General features: G+C 46.0%; 1 protein-coding gene across 1 annotated transcript in view; it reads left to right on the plus strand.

Annotated features, from left to right (window-relative positions):
- Positions 1 to 24,655, plus strand: part of LOC144684520 (integrin alpha-E-like) — a 324,928-nt gene that overhangs the window by 14,182 nt on the left and 286,091 nt on the right. The window contains exons 2-3 of the mRNA XM_078548383.1: positions 5,796 to 5,901; positions 15,001 to 15,104. Coding sequence (XP_078404509.1) covers positions 5,796 to 5,901; positions 15,001 to 15,104 — 210 coding nt within the window. The remainder of the gene's footprint in view (positions 1 to 5,795; positions 5,902 to 15,000; positions 15,105 to 24,655) is intronic.

The following is a 24,655-nucleotide window of genomic DNA, read 5'->3' on the forward strand; positions in this document are numbered from 1 at the left end:
ATAAGGCTCCCTTGACAGCGCTTTCCAAAACTACGATCTCTACGACCTAGAAGGGCAAGGGCAGCGGGCACATGGGAACACCACTACCTGGAAGTTCTCCTCCAAGCCACACACCATCCTGACTTGGAACTATATTGCTGTTCCTTCACTGTCGTTGGTCAAAATCCTGGAACTCATTTCCGAACTGTGGGTGCACCTACACCACATGAATTGCACTGGTTCAGGAAGGTGGCTCCCCACCACCTTTTCAAACGCAATTGGGGATTGATAACAAATGTTGGCCTTGCCAGCAACGTCCACATCCCATGTAAGAATAAAAAAGCCTACACATCCATAATGGTAGCCTGGCATTTTCTCTTAATAAGTGCTGGCTGACCGGTTGCGTATTTCCAGCATTTTCTGATTTTGTTTCAGTTTTCCAGCATTAAATTAAATTTAAAAAAATCAGAGTTATGTGCAACACTCGAATCATTAATACTTGCCCCATTATATAAAACAATACTACACAATAGTTTTAACACAGGTTTAAAAAATGTTTGGAAGAATTAACAAAACAAATCCCTGTGGTATTTCAGTTGAAGACATCTATCTAACCTGTGGCAGTTTCTGGCTGCTAAGCTTGCTTTTAGATACATTTAAAGAGGACACATGAGGAAGAAAGGAATGAAAGGTTATGATGATAGGGTTAGATGATAAGGGGTGGGAGGAGGCTCATGTGGAGCATAAACACTGGCAAAGACCTGTCGATCCAAATGGCCTGTTTATGTGTTATACATTCAAAGTAATTCCTTTTTTCAAATATGAAATGATGGATTTGCTGCTGAAAAGGAACATTCAGTAACAGTAACATACAGAAAAATAGCAATGTTTAAATATAAAGTATTGCCAAATATTTTCTGTGGAAAATTGGTCAAAATATTAAAAGATGGCAGAATTTGTTTTTTCTGATGGTTTCCCACGTTTTGAATTAATGTTTCTTCATGTCAGTTGACTAGATGCCTCATTGTTATGCACCCTCTAGTTTGAGTATAATTGTGAATGCTGCTCAAGCAACTGACAGCTGCATAAGATTCACGAGATCCAGTTCCTTACTTCTCACATATCTGTAACAGTGGTCCTTTGCTGGAACCACTTGGCCTCATGCTTTCTGGTTATGGGTGCAGTATTTTATGCCAATGCTGGCACTGGCACAGAGCTGCAACTTGATGAGTTGCCTTGTATTTCCCTTCACATGGCTTCCAATGGGCCTGTCTCCATGGTGCCCTTAGGTGTTGCCTAGTGTGCAACAGTGATAATGTACAAGTTTTTTAAATTCCCTGTTATGGTTGACTTGCGTTCTATGGCTGAGTTTCGGCCATACATAATTACTTCAAGAAGCATACCCAGCCACACCATGTTGCACAGCATTCTCTGTGTGAAATTAGGCTGCCAAACACCTGCACTCTTAAGCAGCTGTCAAAAGGCAGGCAGCCTGCCAGACTTATGACTTGCACCAATTGCACTTCATCATAACCTAATTATTTTGCATTTTCTTATAGCTTCAAACTTAGGAGAATAGGAAGGGGGGCAGAGTGGTGGAAAGACAGTTTCAACTTAACTATTTTATGCAGAAGGCAGAATAGAACATAAGAAATAGGGGCCAGTCCAGTAGGCTATTTGGCCCCTGGAGCCTGCTCCACCATTCAATAAGATAATGGCTGATCTGATTGTGGCCTCAACTCAAATTTCCTGCCTGCCCGTCCATAACCCTTGACTGTCTTGTGGATCAAAAATCTGTCTAACTCAACGTTGAATATTCTCAATCACCCAGCCTCCACTGCATTCTGGGTTAGAGAATTCCAAAGATTAATGACCTTCTATGAGAAGAAATTTTCTCCTCATTTCTGTTTTAAATGGAAGACTCCTTATTCTGAAACTGTGTGCCCTAGTTCTAGATTCCCCAGTGAAGGGAAACATCCTCTCAACATCTACCTTGTCCAACCACATCAGAATCTCAATCACTCATCCTAACTCCAATGAGCACAAGCCCAACCTGCTGTGCCTTTCCTCCTAAGACCACCCCTCCAACCCAGGAATCAATCTTGTGAACCTTCTCTTAACTGCCTGTAATGCAAGTATATCCGTCTTTAAATAAGGAGACCAAGAGTGTACACAGTACTTCAGGTGTGGTCCCATCAATACCCTGTACAGCTATAGCAAGACTTACCTATATCCCCCTTGCAATAAAGGCCAACATTCCACTTGCCTACTTAATTACTTGCTGAACCTCCATGTTAACTCTTTGTGATTCATGTATGGGACATCCAGATTCCTCTGTACCACAGAATTATGTAGTCGCTCTCCATTTAAGTAATATTCTGCTTTTCAATTCTTCCTACCATAGTGGACAACCTCACATTCTCTCACATTACATTCCATCTGCCAAATTTTTGCCCACTCGCTTAACCTATCTATATCCCTTCGCAATTCCTTTGGGGACATTTTATTCACCCTCCTCATCCCCCGGAGATGGGCTGTGAAGCAGGGGGCCTCATTTAATCAGGTGGGAAGATGCAAGGTGGAGACCCTGTCACCTTCCCAACTCAGCCTGATTGTCTGGGGCAAGAATGCCTGAGGGTGGCCTTTCCCTCTGGAAGCCAATTGTGTGGCCAATTAAGGGCCTCATCCCGCTGCTGCTGGAATTTAACCAACAGTGTGTGGGGCCATGGAACATGGGCAAAATGCCAGGTGAATACTGGCGGGTATCTTGCGGCCTGGAAGGGAGTGTCCTTTCTACTTGGCCAGCCCATGTCCAATAGAGATACCCACCAGAGGTATGGGCCACCCATGGTGAAGACCCCTGCCTGTCCTTCACCCCCTCGCTGGGGCCTCCATGTCTGACCCTGGCAAACCCACCCCACTTAGCTTAATTCTGAGGCTCCGTCATTGACTTTCTGGAGAACTACTCCAGCTGTCAGGGGTGGGAAACTCCTGCTGAAGGTAGCGAGGACCCCAGCTTCGACTATGTAAGTGGCTGAATCGGGTCAATTGGGGCACCGAATGGCTGTGGCAGGGTTGCCATCAGCTTTGCAGCCGGGTGTTGGGCCCACCACTGCGAGAATTAAATTCTGCCCTTATATTTAATTTTTGTCGCTCTCTCGCTCCCTTTCCTGAAGTTTTTCTACCTGTTCCATGATGTCCTTCACTCTGGTAGCAGAGAACAAGCATATATTCACATCTTCACAATCATGACTGCAAAAAGGACTGTCCATGCCCCTAACCCAGAATCTCTCACTATTACCACATTCCTGTTCCTATGGGGCTGGATTTTATGGTACCCGCTGGACCTATTTTTGGTGGCGGGGCCACTTAAAATATGATGAGTAGCTAGCCTACTGCCTTCCTGCCCACCCTCAACCGTCCCATAAAAAGGTAGGCAGGTGTCTTAATCGGCGGATTGAGTGGGGTGGTGGATCAGGGGAGGGAAGAGACTCCCACAGGCGGAATCTTCTGGCCCCACCAGAGGCTGGAAGCTTTGCGACTGGGGGACTTAATTTGGCGTGAGGCCAAAATTGGGTTTTCCGATGCCGGGATGAACTTTAGCAATTACGTCCTTGGGACTTAAGAGGTGGGTTAAAGGTGGGTTGACTTTCTGATGAACAACGTTGAGGAGCCCTTTTACATGCATTAGCATGACATGCATACTCATTAAAAGACGAGAATTAAGTTCCCTCTCCAAATTAAGTTCCCTGTCAGTGAGAAATTAGAACGCTTACTTTTATGACTGTACACCTGGCAAGATAGATTTCTTCCATAATTAATGGTGAGTCTCTGATGCATTGTCCTCTTTGGGGAGCGTCTGTAAATGCCAACCTATGCTTGAGACTGGCAGTGTAAGTTGTGTGGAGTATGACCAAGGAAGGGAGGAAGGGTTAGCGGGGAAGCGTGGAGCAGTAGCTGGACAAAAGTGGAAGGGTTAATGCAGGCTGTCTCGGTGCCCTTTAAATATGGCGCCTGGACCTTCGACCTCATGAGGTAGCGACGAGGATGGCGACTTCCTGCCTTCCCTCACTGTGAGAATCGGTGAGCTCCTCGTGGATGCATACATAATAAGCTGAACAGTGCAAGATTAGGTGTAGTCAGCTGTCTCCCTCCCAAGTAGAAATCACTCCTACTTCCTCGCCCGCCATCAAACACAGACCCCAGAACGGAAGATTCTGGCCCACATGTGGGAATCCTGAATTCAGCAGGGCCAATTGAGCTCAGATCTGAGTTATCCTGCAGTTTGGGCGTTACAAATCTTTAGAGAAGTTGTAAATGATTCTGAAGGGTGGGGAAGGTATGTAGAACTGTCAAGCTGTCAAGTTATTTAAAACCCCTGCCCTTGAAAAATTGAAAAAAGCTGCCCGCCTGCTAGAGAGAATAAAAAAAAGTTCTACCGTTTCAATAGCTGTTTGTTGGTATAATCCTAAATGCTATTATTATAGCATTATTAATGCTTGGCTGCTTTCCACAACCTATCATCACAGTGGTGGGCTGTAAGTTCACAGTTTGATTGACAGCTCAAAAAGGTTATAAAGGGATTAGCTGTCTTTGATGTGAATTTTTAAAAATTCATTCATGGAATGTGAGCATCCCTGGCTAGGCCTGCATTTATTGCCCATCTCTAATTGCCTTTGTTCAGAGGGCATTTAAGAGTCAACCACATTGCTGTGGGTCTGGAGTCACATGTAGGCCAGACCAGGTAAGGACGGCAGATTTCCTTCCCTGAAGGACGTTAGTGAACCAGATTGGTTTTTACAAAAATTGACAATGGTTTCATGGTCATCATCAGAGTTTTAATTCCAGATTTTTTTTTTATTGAATTCAAATTTCATCATTTGCCATGGTGGGATTAGAACCCAGATCCACAGAACATTACCCTGGGTCTCTAGAATGCTAATCCAGTGACAATACTATTATGCCACCACCTCCCCCCTAAATACAAATGTTTGCTTTTATAAAGGATTAAGTATTTGATGGGCTTTAATTATATTGAATGTGTTTTGATGTTGAAAGATTTTTTAAAAATGTAATGAAGTCTATAATAGATATTTAGAACTTTATTTTATTTCATCTCAGCATGGCCCCTGAGGTCTGTCCATGGTGGATATTGGGTAAGTTGTCAAAGGGGCTTTAAGGGGCCATGTGGATGGGTGGGGAGGTGGCATGGGCTTGCATGAATTGGTACTAAGTTGACAGGGGCTACAAAGGGACATGTGGCAGGGCATGGGTTGGCACTAAGTGGCATTAGTGTGTGGGGGTGAAGGGGTGTGAGGGGTGAGGGCAAGAGAGCCTATTGTTTAGTAAAACAACTGGGATGAAGTCCCAGAGAACTGAGGCAAGCCTTTTAAACATCCTGCCTTGGCACTTGGTAACCTCTGTGACCATTTCCAATCTGCGTCCAGAGGCGGCGGCCCTGACTTCATCCCACACCCGCCCCTCAGAATGAAGATCTCGCCATTTGGTACACTTTTACCTGAGGTGGGTGCGCACCCGCTTCAGGAGCGAAAATCTAGGCTGCTATTTCCCTGAATCCTGCAGTGACCTAAATCTTGATATTTTTGAGTTCAATCATGTAATCAGCAGTGGCGTCTGTTGTCCAAGTGAAAAAGTTGATCTCCAATGATTTTTGTCCATGCTAGGTCCTTTCACATGTAATGCGTTATATATGACAGATTCTTGATTATCATTCCAGTTATAGCACTGAGGTATTTTACAGTATTACCAGGCTCACAGTGCCTTCCCCTAATTTATTCTTTCTCTTCTTATTGCAGCCCTGAATGCATCAGACACCTTCAACATTGATACCAATAGAAAGGTGCACTTCCGAAAAGACAATGGCAACTTGTTTGGTCAGAATGTTATTCAGTACAGTCATGGGTAAGAGCACTTATTCAGATTCTATTGGTTAAACTTTGCACAGGTTTTGAAACACTGGGCTGAATTTAATAGCTGTGGTGGTGACCCTGTCCTGGCTGAAAAGCCAGGGGCAGTCCTGCCGTGGCCATTTTTGGAAGCCCTGAAGGAATTCAATGGCGATCAGGCAGTTAACTGCTTGCAGCTGGGGCTCCCATTCCTTTAAAGGCAAAGAGCCTGCCTCCAAGAGCTGCTGGCCAGTCAGACTCAGCAGCACCACTGGCAGCGGTGTCTACTGCTCAGACTGCAGCAGACCAGGACCAGCCATAGAGGCCCTGGAATTAAGGTAAATTGGGTCAGGCTCACTTGGGCCTGAGGGGATAGGTGGGCACGGTTTTTCTGCAGGGTTAGCCCTGGGGTGCTCTGTGGGCCAGCGAGTGACTGATTAGGAGCCCCTCCCCGCTGCACCCCACCCCCCGAGCCTGTATGGAGGCCACCAGCTTTAACTGGGTGGCCTCCCCACATGGCATATGCTCCCCTCTCCTCTGCTGCTGGTAGAGTACCCAGTGGTGGGACGTGACCATTAATTGTTCTGTTAAGGACCTCAATTGGCCTCCAGCTGGGAAGGCTGTTCTTGATCTGCCTCTACCCTGCCTTAATGAGGGGTAGTTGGGAAGGCACTCCAGCTCTCACCTTCCCTCCCAATTCTGTGGCTCCTTCCGCGCCCGGTTTCTATGGGGGAAATTAAATTCTACCCAGTATAGTTAATTATTTAAGCTGGTGGTATTTTCTAACATAAATCTTATTCTGTACTTTTCAGTGATTTTTTTTTTGCCTTGTGATTTTCATTCTCATCTTTTAAAATCCTGGTAACAATGCCGAAATAAAAGCCACCACAAAACTTCTGTTCCATACCAACTTTATCAAAAATACTATTGAATACTCCATACAAAAGTAAACTTCTCACCCTTCTGCATTGCCTTAGTGTCTGACTTCTGTGTGCCTTTACCTGTCCTATTGCTGCTATGCAGTGCTACCCCAGTGGCTGCAGCATGGCTGCTCATAGCAACATAGGAACAGGAGGAGGCCATTTAGCCTGACCATATTATGCCATCCAATGATGTCATGGCTGGTCTGTGATCTAAATCCATTAATTCCCAGTTAAGGGCCTCATCCCAATGCCGCTAGTATTCACCCAGCAGTGACTGGGAAATGCCATGCAGGAAAAACCTGAAAAGAAAACCTTGTTGGGGTTGCTTGTGGGTTTCTGTTTTGGGGGGGGGGGGGTGGGTGAGGGGGTGAGGGGGTGTAGTCTCTTGTTTAAAGGCACTCAGTGCCCAATCAAGGAACCCAAGCACCGGGAAGAGGGGCCCGCTGAGAGCCACACCCCTGGCCTTGCTGTTGACCCCCTCACTGTGCCCCGTCACCCACACCTCGCCACCCCTTGCACCATCATTCACCTGTGCCTGGGTCCATCAGAGATCCTGGACCTTAGGTGGATGTAATACAGACAGATACAACACTCAAGAAGCTCGACACCATGCAGGACAAAGCAGCTTCTTGATTGGCTCCCCTTCCACATTCACTGCCTCTACCATCGACACACAGTAGCAGCAGTGTGTCCCATCTACAAGACGCACTGCAGGAATTCACCAAGGCTCCTTAGACAGCACCTTCCAAACCCACAACCGCTACCATCTAGAAGGACAAGGGCAGCAGACACATGGGAACACCACAACCTGGAAGTTCCCCTCCAAGTCACTCTCCATCCTGACTTGGAAGTATATTGCCATTCCTTCACTGTCGCTGGGTCAAAATCCTGGAACTCCTTCCCTAACATCGCTGTGGGTGTACCTACATCACATGGACTGTAGCGGTTCAAGAAGGCAGCTCATCACCACCTTCTCAAGGGCAACTAGGGATGGGCAATAAATGCTGGCCCAGCCAGCGAAGCCCACATCCCGTAAAATGAATAAAAGAAAAAACAGCCACTGCATGCCTGGTGGCATGGCAGGACAACGAAGAGTTGCCAGCCTTTGAATGGCCCGCAGCTCTTGGCAGGCAGGAGACAAGGGGCAGCTTTCGCCGGCGCATGAGACCCCCGCTGCCTACATTAAGTTCCGCCCATAGACATTTACAGCATAGAAGGAGGCTATTTGGCCCATTAAATCCATGTAATTTAAATCTCTGTAAAACGATTTAGTCAGTCCCATTCTCCCATTCTATCACCATAGCCTCCAAGTTTATTTACCTCAAATGCTCATCCAATTTTCTTTTAAAATTATTGATCACCTCCACTTTAACCGCCCTCGTAGGCAGCATTTCCAGATCATTACCGCTTGCTGCATAAAAAATTCTTCCTCACATTCCGCCCTGCATCTCTTGCTCAAAACTTTAACTCTACTTCCACTATTCTTTATACAGTTCATCCATTCCCATATCTCCACTGTTAACCTCAGCCAGTGCAATTCATTGCCCGAGCAGGATAGGAGCCATCATGTTATATGATCATCTCTCACTTCGCTAGTTCCCTCAATGCCTTTCCCATACAAATATTTATCCACTTGTTATTTTGAAAATAATCATTGTCAAAGTATAAGGTGTTTTGACTGAAAATCAGTGCCATATATTTGCTATTCTGTGTGGAAAAAAAAAGCATCCCTTCTCACCTCTCATCTTGTTTGATGTTTGCTACATTTGAAGCCTTGTCCTGCACTTCCTGCACTGACAGTCCAGTGAAATAATTTATCAGCCTTGGCATCAATACAGCTAAACAAATCCAAGGCTGTATTATAACCCTCTCAGTCCTCCCTTCTCCAATGGAAATATAAATCCTTGGGCCACATTTGGCCTTATTGCTCTTCTCTAAATCATCTCCAATGTATCAATGCACTTTTGAGGGCAGTATGTTAACACACAGTATCCCAAATATGGCCTAATCAATAATCTGTTTACAATAAGAGCCATTTATTTCAACTTGCAAACAGGTCTGTCTTTGAGATCTGCCTTTAGATTTTTTTTTTCACTTTTAGAAAATGCCATTGCATTGTATTCAATGGATAATTTGTGATCCCAACTTTAATTTTGCATTTTTTTCTATTGCACTGCCATTTAATATGTACTTGTGTTTTGTTTCCTGTTCTAATGTGAGCTACTGCACATGTATTTAAATAGCCGTTTGTTCCCGAAGCCCTTCATCTCCCTTTCCTTCATCATAGAATTGTAGAATGACACATAAGATCATAAGGAACAGAAGCAGTAGTAGGCCATTCAGTTGATCAAGCCTGCTTCACCTTTCAATAAGATTATGGCTTAACAGCACTTTCTTGCCTCTCAGCCCCATGACCCTTGATTCCCAATCAAAAATCTGGTTAGCTCAGCCCTTAATATATTCAATGACTGAACCTCCACACCTCTCTGTGGAAGAAAATTCCAGAGACTAATGACTCTTTTAGAGAAGAAACTCCTCATTTTCATCTTAAATGGGAGACCTTGTATCTTTAAACTGTGCCCGCTAGTTCTTGATTCCCCACAGAAAAGGAAACATCCATCCTGTCAAGCCCCCCCAGAAACTTATAAGTTTCAAAAAGATCACCTCTCATTCTTCTCCAATGAGCGTAGGCCCAACCTGCTTAACCTTTCTTATAAGACAACCCCTTCATCCCAGGAATCAGCCTACTGAACCTTCTCTGAAATGCTTCCAATGCAAGTATGTCCTTTCTTCTAAAGTAAGGAGACCAAAAAAACAGTAAACAGTAATTCAGATGCGGTGTCACCAACGTCCTGTAAATTTGTAGCAAGACTTCCCTACTTTTGTACTTCATTCTCCTTGCAATAAAAGCCAACATTCCATTAGCCTTCCTAACTACTTGCTGTACCTTCTGTGATTCATGTACAAGTTCACCCAGATCCCTCTGTACTTCACTCTTTCTCCGGTACATCGATGATTACTTCGGTGCTGCTTCATGCTCTCGTCGGGACCTGGAAAAATTTATTAATTTTGCTTCCAATCTCCACCCCTCCATCATTTTCACATGGTCCAACTCTGACACTTCTCTTCCCTTCCTTGACCTCTCTGTCTCAATTTCTGATGATAGACTGTCCACCAATATCCATTACAAGCCTACCGACTCCCACAGCTACCTCGACTACAGCTCCTCACACCCTGCTTCTTGTAAAGACTCCATCCCATTCTCTCAGTTCCTTCGCCTCCGTCGCATCTGTTCTGATGACGCTACCTTCAAAAACAGCTCCTCTGACATGTCCTCCTTCTTCCTTAACCGAGGTTTTCCATCCACGGTCGTTGACAGGGCCCTCAACCGTGTCCGGCCCATATCCCGCGCATCCTCCCTCACGCCTTCTCCTCCTTCCCAGAAACATGATAGGGTCCCCCTTGTCCTCACTTATCACCCCACCAGCCTCCGCATTCAAAGGATCATCCTCCGCCATTTCCGCCAACTCCAGCATGATGCCACCACCAAACACATCTTTCCTTCACCCCCCCTGACGGCATTCCGTAGGGATCGTTCCCTCCGGGACACCCTGGTCCACTCCTCAATCACCCCCTACTCCTCAACCCCCACTTATGGCACCTCCCCATGCCCACACAGACGATGCAACACCTGCCCCTTCACTTCCTCTCTCCTCACCATCCAAGGGCCCGAACACTCCATTCAAGTGAAGCAGCATTTCACTTGCATTTCCCCTAACTTAGTCTACTGCATTTGTTGCTCCCAATGCGGTCTCCTCTACATTGGAGAGACCAAACGCAAACTGGGCGACCGTTTTGCGGAACACCTGCGGTCTGTCCGCAAGAAAGACCCAAACCTCCCTGTCGCTTGCCATTTTAACACTCCACCCTGTTCTCTTGCCCACATGTCTGTCCTTGGCTTGCTGCATTGTTCCAGTGAAGCCCAACGCAAACGGGAGGAACAGCACCTCATCTTCCGACTAGGCACTTTACAGCCTTCTGGGCTGAATATTGAATTCAACAACTTTAGATCTTAAACTCCCCCTCCCCCCATCCCCACCCCGTTTCTCCCCACCCCCCCCTTTTTTTTTCAATAATTTATATAGATTCTTCTTTCCCCACCTATTTCCGTTATTTTTAAATCTAAAACTAAAACCTTGTTAGTCTATCCACCCCACCCCCACTAGAGCTGTACTTTGAGTATCCTGTCTTCCATTCTTAATTAGCACTTTTCTTAGACAAATATCACCACCTTCAACACCTCTTTGACCCTTTTGTCTGTGACATCTTTTGATTATCTGCTCCTATCACTGCTTATCTCCACAATCACCACACCCTCAACGTCTCTCTTCGCCCCCCCCCCGCCCCCACCTTAAACCAGTTTATATTTCTCCCTTCTCCTAACTATGCTTCAGTTCTGCCGAAGGGCCATGAAGGCTCGAAACGTTAACTGATTTCTTCTCCGCCGATGCTGCCAGACCTGCTGAGTTTTTCCAGGTAATTCTGTTTTTGTTTTGTCCCTCTGTACTGTGCAGTCTCTCTCCATTTAAATAATATGCTGCTTTTCTATTATTCTGTTCTGTGCCAAAGTGGACACCTTCACATTTTCCCACATTATACGCCCATCTGCCAAATTTTTGCCCACTCACTTAACTAAATCCCTTTGCAAATTTGTCTCCTCCTGACAACTTGCTTTGCTACCTATTTTTAATATCATCTGCAAATTTGCCTATAATACAGCCTGTCCCTTCATCCAGGTCATTAATAGAAATCATAAATAGTTGAGACCTCAGCACAGATTTACGTGGCAGTCCACTAGTTACTGATTTCCAACCTGAAAATGACCCATTTATCCCAACTCTCGTTTCCTGTTAGTTAGCCAATCCTCTGTCCGTGCTAATATATCACCCCCAACACCATGAACTCTTGTCTTGTGCAGTAACCTTTTATGTGGCACCTTGCCGAATGCCTTATGGAAGTCCAAAAACACCACTAGTTCAGTTCTCCTTTCTGCATCCTGCTTGTTACGGTCCTCAAAGAACTCTAATAAATTTGTCAAGCATGATTTTCCATTCACAAAATTATTTTGGCTCTGCCTGATTGTATTATGATTTTTTAAATGTTCTGCTACTACCTCCTTAATAATGGATTCTAGCATTTTCCCAATGACAGATATTAGACTAACTGGCCTATAGTTTCCTGCTTTCTGTCTGCATCCTTTCTTGAATAGTTGCCTTACATTTGTGGCTTTCCAAAATCTAGGGAACTTTGGAAGATTACAACCAATGCATCTACTATCTTTGCAGTCTTTTGCTTTAAGACCCGAGGATGCAGGCCATTAGGTCAAGGGGACTTGTCAGCCTTAGCCCTGTTAGTTTTCCTAGTAGTTTTTCTCTAGTGATCTGGAACACACTGCCCGAAAGGATGGCAGAAGAAGATATAGTTATAAAATTCAAAAGAGAATTAGATATATTCTCAAAGGGAAAGGCAACTATAGGATCTTGGGAAAGACAAGAGTTCTGGAATTGATTGGACACAGTACAGAAGGAAATAATTTTACCTGTGCCAACTCTTTTGTAGAGCTAGCCAATCAGTCTCACACCTTTTCTCTTTTCCAAGGTCCTGTATTTTTTTCCCCTTGAGTATATACCTAATTCTCTTTTGAATTTTGTGAATGTATCTTTCCTACCACCCTTTCAGGCAATGTATTGCAAATCGCAACAACACGCTGGCTAAAAAAATTGCTCATGTCACCTCTACTTAATTTCCCAATTATCTGAAATCTGTGTCCCTCTGGTTACCGACCCTTCCCTCCTACTGGAAACAGTTTTTCCTTATTTACTTGATCATAACTGTAATGACTCGACAGAGCAGACAGATTTCAACAAGAAACAGCTAAACTTTATTACAGGAGCTTTTTAGTTGCTACATGCTCGATCAGGACTCTCGTCAGAAAGCCCCACCCCCCAGATTGCCTGTGTTTAGGGCTCACTGGTTGGATCCTTAACAAAACATCACATGACCCCTGATAGACAGCAGGAGGGGCTATATCCTCAGTTCCCACAAAAACCATCAATGATATTAAACATCTCTGTAAGCCTCATCTTAACCTTCTCTGTTATATGGAGAACAATCCCAGCTCCTCTAATCTCTCTACTTAACAGAAGTTCTGCATCCCTGGTATCATTCTAGTAAGACTCCTCTTCCTAAAGTGTGGTTCCCAGAATTGAACATAATACTCCAGCTGAGGCCTAACCAGTGATTTATAAGATTAATGTAACGTGGAATATGAAAACAAAACTGTGAATGCTGGAAATCTGAAATGAAGATAGAAAATACTGGAACTACTCAGTAGGTCTGGCAGCATCTATGGAGAGAGAAACAGAGTCAACATTTTTTTTGGTTTTTAGTTTACATTCATCACGTACATCATTAATTGGGCATATGTATGTAATTAAGCAGCTCCTTAAGATTGTATCTTCTAATGTCCTGAGATTTTTGCAGGAGTGGGTGGCTGTTGGGAGTTGTGTAAAGCTGAACCGCTCCAGCCTGTTGGGAACAGGTTCAGCAGCATTGAAAAAGTTTTATGTGACAGAAAAAAGTCGAAGTTTTGAAGAAAACCTATTACACAGCAATGGAATTTTAATGACACGAAAATTTCTCTACCCTCTCCCGGGTGCCAGCTCTCCAGCTACACTGGCCAATTTGAAAAATCAGATGCTTCCACATTTTTTACACTATACACTGATGGCAGTCAGAGCAATGGCTGCTGAATCATTTCCCTGGTGTCCTGCCTCCATTCTTGTCCCCTGGCTACTTATGGACTATCACTTTTGACCCTCACCAATTAACCCCTCACCTCCAGCAAAATTGGAAGTTTTATCTGCCCCCCCATTGAAGAGGGTTTGCAACCCGGGAATGAACCTGCTGCCTGATTCCCACCTTCTCAGCTAAAACCTGGCCCATACCTCTATTGTTAAAGCCAAAGATTTGTGTACCTACACCCCAGGTCTGTCTGTTCCTGCGCCCCTTTAAAATTGTACCCTTTAGTTTATATTGACTTTCTTCATTCTTTTTACCAAAATGCACAATTTGTGCTTTTCTGCATTAAACTTTATCTGCCATATGTCTGCCCATTTTATCAGTCTGTCCTTGTCCTCTTGAAGTCTGTTATTATCCTCTTCACTGTTTGCTACATTTCAGAGTTTCATATAATTTGATATCTTTGAAATTATTCCCTGTAGACCCATGTCAAGGGCATTAATATGTATCAAAAAGAGCAGTAACCAACCCTGGGGAACACTACTGTATACTTCCGTCCAGCCTGAAAAACAACCATTAACTACTATGACAAGAGCAAAATACTGGATGCTGGAAATCTGAAATAAAAACAGGAAATGTAAGAAATACTCAGCAGGTTTGGAGAGAGAAACAGAGTGGAATTTTACAGCCCCCGTGCAGCGGGGGTGGGGCTAGAAAATATGACAAGCTGTTCAAAACCCCATTGGCTTTGGCAGGACCCGCCCAATGTTTTTTCTGTTTTTGTTTCACATTCATTACTACTCTTTGCTTTCTGCTCCGTAGACAATTTTGCATCCACACTACCGCTGTCCTTTTACTCCTGTAGGCTTTATTTCTGCCAACAAGTCTATTTACGTGGTACTTTGACAAATGCCTTTTGAAAGTTTAAAAAACATTTTTTTACAGAACATGTTTTTTTTTAGTAGTTATATAGATGAAATTTCATGCTAATGTTGAATGTTGGCAAAGCTTCTGACTGTACCACTAATGTGGGAAGTGAGTTTCACAGTCTCAGAATTCTGTATAAAAATGTTTCTCCTGCCCTTTAGCATTTTTCAGGAGAGTATTATAGACATTGTTAACTCACAGTTGCTCTTCACAGACAGCAGAGTCTTGCAGTCCTCCACATACTATAATGTCTTGTAGCCTCTCCTTCCAAGAATTGATCTTGGAAGAAGGCAATTCATGCAACCATTTCTTATGAAAAATGGAACACAACTGGTACAGAATATGGTGAGCTCCAGTCTGTGAGTTAATTACTGGCACAGTATGAGGGAATAATTGTGATTTGTTTTACCTGGAGCATGATGAAAGTTGGCATCTTATTTATATATTTGTATTTTTGTTATTAGGATATTGGTCAGTTCTCCCCTGTATACCAATGACAACAGACGCTATGGGAAAATAGAGAACTGCAATCCAAAAACAAAGTTATGTAAACATATCGATCTCACAGGTAATCCCTATCAGAACAAGTTTACAGTTTGCTGTTATTAAATTATGTTTAGGATTTTTAGAATGGTTTTAAAAGCTTATTTGTGTTGCAAGTCCTTTGTGAGTCTCAAGAGTACAACAACAACTTAAATTAACATAGTTCTCCTCATGGACTTGAAAATTTCTGAGCATTTACAGTTAAGATTCTGAGCATGTGGACAGTGGAGGGAGATGTGAGGGGAGATTGTGGCAGAGTAGTAATGTCATTGGACTAGTAATCCAAAGGCCTAGGCTAATGCTCTTGGGGTGGGGGTAGGCAGGAGACACAGGTTCAAATCCCACCACGGCAGCTAGTGGAACTTGAATTTTTTTAATAAAATCTAGAATTGAAAGCTAGAGTGAAATCTTGTTTGAGGCGTCAGTGGGTCTTGCCTACCGGCTGGAGAGCTAGAGAGAGGTCCGCTGAACCACAAGTCAACCAGACCGTGGCGAGGCCACTGGCTGGCCTTCCCTTGTATTAGCCAAACAGAGGCTGGCGGCTCTTGTGCTCAGCAGCACCACAGGGGAGGCTGTGGCTGTTGTTGGAAGGACAGGCACTGTCCCAGGATCATAGAATGACCCAGGCCACAGGTAAGTAATGTTGTGGGGCTGCAGGGGGTTGCGGGTTACAGGATGAGGGTTGCGGAGAGAGGGGTGAATGGGGGTGGGCAGCAAGGGCAGGGGCTTGACTTTCAGCAAGCCCCTCTATTCCCAATGTTGAGTCCCTCCATCAGGTACTGAGTGTCTTTGACTGAGGGACCCACCCCCAACCCCCCAACAACACCCTCCCCCCCGGAGGTGACAAGCAGCCTGCGCAGGTTTACAGGGTGACAGGCCAGCCTGCAGCTGGGTTAATGCCAGTGGCAGTGAGATAAGGCCCTTAAATAGTCATTAATTGGTCACTTAGGGGTCTCAACTGATGGCATGTGAAGGTTGCCCATGGGCCTTCCCACCCAGAACTTAATTCGGGAGGCGGGAAGGCAGTGGGGTCCCGGTACACCAGCATCCCGCCTAATTACGTGCCCTTCCTGCCTCCAAGCTCACCGCCGGTGATAGCACAAGATTCCGCCCCTAGAGCAGGATCGCCCCAGAGTTGCACAAAGTGTGGTAGTGGGCAGGAAAATGTCGTTTCATCCGCCAGCCACAATGACGGGTTTTCACGCTGTATCGTCCCATTCCTGCCCCTTTAGTTATGCAGCCACAGGAAACACGCTGTCTCACTGGCGGGCAGCTTCCGATTTACCCGCCACGCCGTTACCTCACCACTCCCTCACGCAGGGCGCCATACTTAAACTGCAGCCGTGTGTGTACTTCTCAATGCTTGCAGCCCAGGACTGCTCTGGTGAAGACAGGGCCCCAAAAGCCAAGAAGAATGCATCCCCCTGCACCCCCCCCCCGCCATTTCAGTGATCCATTCCCGGGATGCCTTCTGGATATCGTGGAGGCACGCCGGGATGTCCTCTATCCCCGGTCTGGCTGCAGGAGGCCCATCAGTGTCACCACTCCATCTTGGGAGGCAGTGGCAGAGATGGTCAGTGCCAATGCTACAAAAGGTCGACCATCCAGTGCAGAAAACAGATGAATAATCTCATCTGTGCCGCTAAGATAAGGCAACCATCCTATCACTCTAAACTCACACACTCACAAGGCCATCACACATTCACTGGCATCTCACTCACTGCCAGCTCAAGGGACATCACCACTCACTCTCTCACACACACCCTCACATGTCCATCTGGCCTCATCTCCTCTGGAGACTGCCTCCTCAGCCCTCACCATCTTGAGGCCACTTGCACAGATCAACAGTGATCCCGTACACACCCTGGGATACCCCCCTTCCCCAGTACATCCCTCACCCTGCAGCATCTTCCCTTGCCTGAGGCCACTTCTCCACCTTCCCCAAGCAAGCCCTAGCCCTGCAGCCGTTGAAAAGCCACCCCCGCCTTATGGCTGGTCTGGTAGGTAGAGACCTGCCCCGTGAGCCCCCTTAAAAGTGATGTGGCGCTGCCTGCGAAGCCTGGTGCTGATGACTGTAAGTGCTGCTCAAAAGAAGGTCGGCAAATCAACCTTGAACTCCTGAGGAAAGTGCAGCTTGCCAGGTGCACGTCGCTTATGTACAGTTGTGAAACACGTCGGCGCCTGGATGATCCAGCATCAGGGGAATGATTCAGGCGAGCACTATGAGATGCTAAAGTATCAAAATTAGGTTCCTGATGTGTGGCGGCAGGAAAGGCGGCCTGCCATTGACGGATGGAGCTTTCATGATGGCGCGAAACTGATTTTTGGCCTCCTCGCCATATCGTAACCCCTGCCTGCAACGACACCTGACATCAATGGGGCTGGAAAATTCCAGCCTTTGTCTCAGAAATAGTGTCATGAAGCTATCATCAATTGTTGTAAAAACCCATATAGTTCACTAATTTCCTTTAGGGAAGGGAACCTGCCTTCCTTACCCTATCTGGCCTATATGTGACATCAGACCCACAGCAGTGTAGTTGACTCTCTGAAATGGCCTAGCAAGCCACTCAGTTCAAGGACAAATAGGGATGGGCAACAACTGTGATGCAGTTTTTGCATCTGTCTCAAATATTAAACTATTTTTCCTAACACTAAAAAGAACAAAAGTACGGTATTGATCTCCTTATTTAAGGAAGGATGTAAACGTCTTGGAAGAAGTTCATTGAAGGTTTACTAAACTAATACCTGGGTTGGGCAGGTTGTCTTATGAGGAAAGATTGGACAGGCTAGACTTATATCCACTGGAGTTTAGGAGAGTAAGAGAGACTTGATTGAAATATATAAGATCCTGAGGGGATCACAGGATCAGTGTGGAGAGGATGTCTTGTGGGAGAATCTAGTACCATGGGCCACTGTTTAAAAATAAAGGGTTGCTCAATTAGAACAGAGATGAGGAGAGATTTTTTTCTCTCAGAAGCTCGTCAGTCTTTAGAATTTTCTTCGGTAGAGTGTTGAACGAATACTTCACATCCGTCTTCACCCAAGAGAATGAGGATGAAGGTATGGAACTCGGGGAGAGAGACTGCGAGGTTCTTGAGCAAATTGATACAGGGAGTGACAAGGTATTGGAGGTGTTGGCAGGCTTAAAAGTGGACAAATCTCCAGGTCCGGATGATTTGTGTCCCAGACTGCTGAGGGAGGCAAGGGAGGAGATCGCAGGGGCTCTGAACCAAATCCTTAGTTCCTCTCTGGCCATGGGGGAGGTGCCAGAGGACTGGAGAACAGCTAATGTGGTTCCGCTATTTAAGAAGGGTTGTAGAGATAAGCCAGGGAACTACAGGCCAGTGAGCCTCGTGTCAGTGGTAGGGAAACAATTGGAGAAAACTCTGAAGGAGAGAATCTATCTCCACTTGGAAAGGCAAGGATTGATCATGGATAGTCAGCATGGCTTTGACAGAGGGAGGTCATGCCTAACAAATTTGATTGAATTTTTTGAGGAGGTGACCAGGTGTGTAGGTGAGGGTAGTGCAGTTGATGTAGTTTATATGGATTTCAGCAAAGCCTTTGACAAGGTCCCACATGGGAGACTTATAAAGAAGGCAAATGCACATGGGATACAGGGTAATTTGATAAGGTGGATTCAAAATTGGCTTAGTTGTAGGAGACAGAGGGTGATGACAGAAGGCTGCTTTAGTGACTGGAAGCCAGTGTCCAATGGCATACCACAGGGATCTGTGCTGGGTCCCGTATTATTTGTCATTTTTATAAACGACATAGATGACTACCCTATGTGGGGGGTAGGATTAGTAAGTTTGCAGATGACAAAAGATTGGCTGGGTGGTTAACAGTGAGGTTGAATGTCTTGGGCTACAGGAAGATATAGATGGGATGGTCAGATGGGTAGATAAGTGGCAGATGGAATTTAACCCCGAAAAGTGTGAGGCGATACACTTTGGAAGGAGTAATTTGACAAGGAAATATTCAATGAACGGCAAGACACTAGGAGGTTCTGAGGAACAAAGAGACCTTGGCGTGTGTGTCCATAGATCTCTGAAGACAGAGGGGCATGTTAGTGGGGTGGTGAAAAAGGCATATGGGACATTTGCCTTTATCAATCGAGGCATAGATTACAGAAGTAGGGAGGTCATGTTGGCGTTGTATAGAACCTTGGTGAGGCCACAGCTGGAGTACTGTGTGCAGTTCTGGTCACCACTTTATAGGAAGGATGTGATTGTACTGGAGGGGGTGCAAAGGAGATTCACCAGGATGTTGCCAGGAATGAAACATTTAAGTTATGAAGAGAGGTTGGATAGACTTGGGTTGTTTTTGTTGGAGCAGAGAAGACTGAGGGGTGACCTGATTGAGATGTACAAGATTATGAGGGACATGGACAGGGTGGATAGGGAGCAGCTGTTCCCCTTAGTTGAAGGGTCAGTCACGAGGGGACATAAATTCAAGGTGAGGGGCAGGAGGTTTAGAGGGGGATGTGAGGAAAAACCTTTTTACCCAGAGGGCGGTGACGATCTGGAATGCACTGCCTGGGAGGGTGGTGGAGGCGGTTGCCTCACATCCTTTAAAAAGTACCTGGATGAGCACTTGGCACATCATAACATTCAATGCTATGGGCCAAGTGCTGGTAAATGGGATTAGGTGGGTAGGTCAGGTGTTTCTCATGTGTCAGTGCAAACTCGATGGGCCGAAGGGCTTCTCCTGCACAGTGTGATTCTGTGATTCTGTGATGGAAGCAGTGTATGAATATTTTTAAGGCACAGGTGGATAGATTCTTGATAGGCAAGAGAGTCAAAGGGTATCGGGGGTTGGTGAGGATGTGGAGTTGAGGTTACAATCAGATCAGTCATGATCCATTGAATGGGCGTAGCCAGCTTGAGGGACTGAGTATTTTCGTAAAATGTAGAGGCAAGAATGGGAAGCTGAAAAGACTGTTGGTAGAAGGTTTTTGAGAGCAGGGAGAAATGGTGCTCGGCAGAGGAAACTGGGCAGGGAATTCCAGAGAGCAGGAGTGCATTGGATGAATGAACAACTACCAGTGTTGGATTACAGATTGAATAGAAATCGTGTTTTTGAGGATCTGAGTTTCCTGCAGGGATGTAGGACAGGACATATTCATCAAGGTGGAGTAGTCAAGGTATGGAGAGATTTGAAAACAAGGCATAGTTTGAAATTTGCACTTGAGGACAAGGGAAGCCATTAGAACTTGGGGCGAGGGTAGCATTGGAGGGCCTGATGGAAAGGCATCATGTGGCAAGATGGAAGAGCATTTGAAGGTCCGGTGGAAGGCTATTGTGGGGCTGAAATGGAAGGACATTGCAAGGGCTGATAGAAGGACATTGGAAGATCTAGTGGAAGGGCACTAAGGGATTTGCTGAGGGGCATTTGGGGGCCTGATAGAAGAGCACTGGGAGCCTGATGAAAGGACATTGGAAAATGAAGCTTGAAAGTGATGGAACCACTTTCTTAAATTTTTAAAAATTAATTAATGGGATGTGAGCACCGCTGGCTGGGTCAGCATTTATTGCCCATCCCTAATTGCCCTTGAGAAGATGATGGTGAGCTACTTCCTTGAGCTGCTGCAGTCCCTGTGGTGTAGTACACCCACGGTGCTGTTAGGGAGGGAGTTCCGGGAATTTGACCCAGCGACAGTGAAGGGATAGCGATATATTTCCAAGTCAGGATGGTTTGTGGCTTGGAGGAGAACTTCCAGGCGGTGGTGTTCCCTTGGGCGGAATTTTCCATGCCCATTGGCAACGGGTGTGTTTGGTGGCATGAGCAGACAATATGGCGAGAAGACCAAAAATCGGTTTCACAATGTCATGAAACCAGTTTGCAATCATCCGCTCTGCCCATCAATGGCAGGCCGCATTTCCCGCCGTCGGACATCGAAAACTTCATTGTAATACAAATGCATATCATTAAAGGCCAGTTTGCTGGAATCATCCCCCCCACACTGGATCATCCGAGCACGTTGGCTTGATTGCGCGCCGATGTGTTTCACAACAGCATATATAAGGCGTGCACTTAAGGTCTGCACTGGAGTGCTGTGTTTGGCTGCAGTAGAGTGCTTCACTTGGAGTTTGGTGACTGAGGGAGTTAAAGGGTTAAATTCTATCTAAAGTCTAGTCTTTCTTTCATTTAGAAATTTACTAAAAGTTGCTTTTAGGGTTGGAAGAAGGTGAGTTTTCGTCCAGCCTTAAGACAAGGCTCATACAGGATCAGTTTGCAGCTGAAACTAGTTAATTAGATAACTGGATTAATCAGGCTTTCAGAGGCTAGGTTCAGAAAGTATAAAAGTAGGCTATCTTATAGTGCTGAGTTTGTCTACAGTAGAGCACTTCAGTTGGAGTTTGGTGACTGAGGGAGTTTAATAGGAAGGGAGGAGGTACTCTTTTCCTTTTCTACCTTTCCTCAGAAAGAATAGCGGCAGTCTTGGTAAGTAGGACCTGGTGCGTAAATTAGAAAAGTGTAATATTTTTAAATAAGTTGCTATACTTGGATTTAACTGAGAAGCACCAGGAATAATGGAAATTTAGGCCAATAGAACAGGGTAATATAAATAATCCAAAGTAGATTAAAGTTAACGTAAGGGAAGTAGAGACATGGCAAAGCAGCTCAGTTGAGTGGAATGCATGTCACGTAATATGTGTGAAGCCATGGACGCTATCGGTGTCCCAGGTGACCACATGTGCAGGAAGTGCTGCGAGCGTCAGAAAATTGAGCTCTGGGTTTCAGAGCTCGAGCGGTGGCTGGAGTCACTGTGGTGCACCTGCGAGGCTGAGAGCTACATGGATAGCACATTCAGAGAGGTGGTCACACCACAGCTTAAGGGCTTGGAAACAGAGAGGGAATAGGTGACCGCCAGGCAGTCTAAGTGAGGTAGGCAGGTAGTGCAGGAGTCCCGTGGGGTCCTGCTCACAAATTGCTTTTTGTTTTGGAAGCTGGTGAGGGCGCTGGTTCCTCAGAGGAGTGCAGTCGGAGCCAAGTTTGTGGCACCACGAGCGGCTCAGCTGCACAAGAGGGGAGGAAGAAGAAAGGAAGAGAAATAGTGATTGGGAATTCATTGGTTAGGGGAACAGACAGGCGTTTCTGTGGCCGTAGACATCACTCCAGGATGATATGTTGCCTCCCTGGTGCCAGGGCCAAGGATGTCACAGAGCAGCTCCAGGACATTCTTCTGAGGGAAGGTGATCAGCCAGAGATCATGATCCACATTGGTAACAATGACTTAGATAGGAAGGGGGATGTAGTCCTGCAATCCAAATTTAGGGAGCTTTGTAGAAAATTAGCAACCAGGACCTCTAAAGTAATAATCTCTGGATTACTCCCAGTGCCACGTGCAAGTGAGTACAGAAATAGGAAGTTAAGACAGATGAATGTGTGGCTGGAAATATGGTGCAGGAGGGAGGGCTTTAGATTCCTGGGACGCTGGGACTGGCTTTTGGAGAGACGGCACCTGTACAAGCCAGACAGGTTGCATCTGAACAGAGCCGGGACTGAGTTCCTTGTGGATGATTTGCTGGTGCTGTTGGAAAGGGTTTAATCTAACTCAGCAGAGGTTCTGGGTGCCACACTATAGAAAGGATGTGAACGCATTGAAGAGAGTGCAGAAGAGGTTTACGAGAATGGTTCCCGGGATGAGACACTCAGTTATGAGGAAAGATTGGAGAAGTTGGGGCTGTTTTCCTTTGAGAGGAGAAGGCTGAAAGGAGACTTGATAGAAGTTTTCAAAATCATGAGGAGTCCGGACAGAGTAGATAGGGTGAAACTGTTCTTGCTCATAAACGGATCAAGAACCAGTTTTCAAGTGTTTTGCAAAAGAAGCAAATGCGAGGTTAGAAAAAACTTTTTGACACAGTGAGTAGTTAGGGTTTGGAATGCAGTTTCTGGAAGTGTAGTGGAGGCAGGTTCAATTGAGGCATTCAAGAGGGCATTGGATGGTTATTTAAATAGAAACAATGTGCAGGGTTATGGGGAAAAGGCAGGAGATTGGCACTAAGTTAAAATGCTCAGAGAGCTGGTGCAGACATGATGGGCCAAATGGCCTTCTTCTATACCATAACAATTCTGTGATTCTGTGACTTGGCGGGCTGCATTTTTGAGGGGAACTCAGAGCTGAGTGCAGAGTAATATTGCGCAGCGTGTGAGGGTCACCTGTTGGACTTCAAGGTTGAGGTGCTGCGCATTCAGGCGGGGGCAGGTCGCTTTTTCCTGGCCGGCGTAGAGTGCTGTGCTAGGGCAAAGGCTACCCTGCATTTGAGGTGACTTGGTGGGGGTGGGGGGGCAAGGGCTGCACTGTGGTCGAGATGACTTGGGTGGGCAAGGGCTGCACTGTGGTCGAGATGACTTGGGTGGGCAAGGGCTGCACTGTGGTCGAGATGACTTGGGTGGGCAAGGGCTGCACTACGATTGAGGGTAGTGCAGAAGCGTGTGTGGGGTCGGGGGGACAACAGAAGCCACGCATTAGGGAAACCTTGTATAAAGTGATCATCCTCTGTAACAAGACATTTCAGATGCAGCCACATTGACGTGCTTGGAGTCGGGCCTCTAGCTTATCTGCCCACTCAAGCAACGTAGAGGCCTGAAAGTTCCACCAAGTGCCCCAGAGCTTTTCACCTCTTGGGCACAGATTGCAAACTGACAAGCATTTTAGTGGACTTCAGAACAATTGCATGACTGGGCACGTTGCACAATCTCCTTGCGAAAGCTGGCCATGGAGCAGTCAGTGGCGGAGGCGCTTACAGTCCCTTGCAATGTCAGCATTCAGGTTTGGACCAGTCTCCCCCATGGCTCAAGCTAACAGTGCAGCCTTGCGGGTTAGGAGAATGCCTGCCCCTGAGCTGAGAGCACAGCATGCAGTCCATTGGGCGAAGCTGCCGCCTATCAGGTGGAGTGGGACGGCGGAAGGTGGGGTTTCGAGCAGCCATGCAGCGCACTAAACTCTGGCCATCCAAGTGGTGGCCAGCACTCTCCGGGATGCGTGAATGGGCCTTCAGACTTAACCAAGAGAGGTCCCCAGAACACATAAGCTAACCCACGCGTCTCTCTCTTTACATATGAACATATGAACAAGGAACAGGAGTAGGCCATTTGGCCCATCAAGCCTGCTCTGCCATTTAATAAGACCATGGCTGATCTGATAGTAACCTCAAATCTGCATCCCGCTTACCCCCGATAACCTATCACCCCCTTGCTTACCAAGAACCTATCCACCTCTGCCTTAAAAATATTCAAAGACTCTTCCACTACCTTTTCAGGAAGAGAGTTCCAAAGATAGATCGGTTGGAGACTTGGGCGGGGAAATGGCAGATGGAGTTTAATCCAGACAAATGCAAGATAATGCATTTTGGAAGGTCTAATACAGGCAGGAATTATACAGTAAATGGCAGAACCCTTAAGTGCATCGATGGGCAGAGGGATCTGGGTGTACAGGTCCACAGGTCACTGAAAGTGGCAACGCAGGTGGATAAGGTAGTCAGGAAGGTATATGGCATGCTTGCCTTCATTGGCAGGGGTATTGAGTATAAAAGCTGGGAAGTCATGCTGCAGCTATATAGAACCTTG

Source organism: Cetorhinus maximus, chromosome 9 (genome assembly GCF_964194155.1).
Source record: "Cetorhinus maximus chromosome 9, sCetMax3.hap1.1, whole genome shotgun sequence".
In the NCBI taxonomy this organism is placed as follows: domain Eukaryota; kingdom Metazoa; phylum Chordata; class Chondrichthyes; order Lamniformes; family Cetorhinidae; genus Cetorhinus; species Cetorhinus maximus.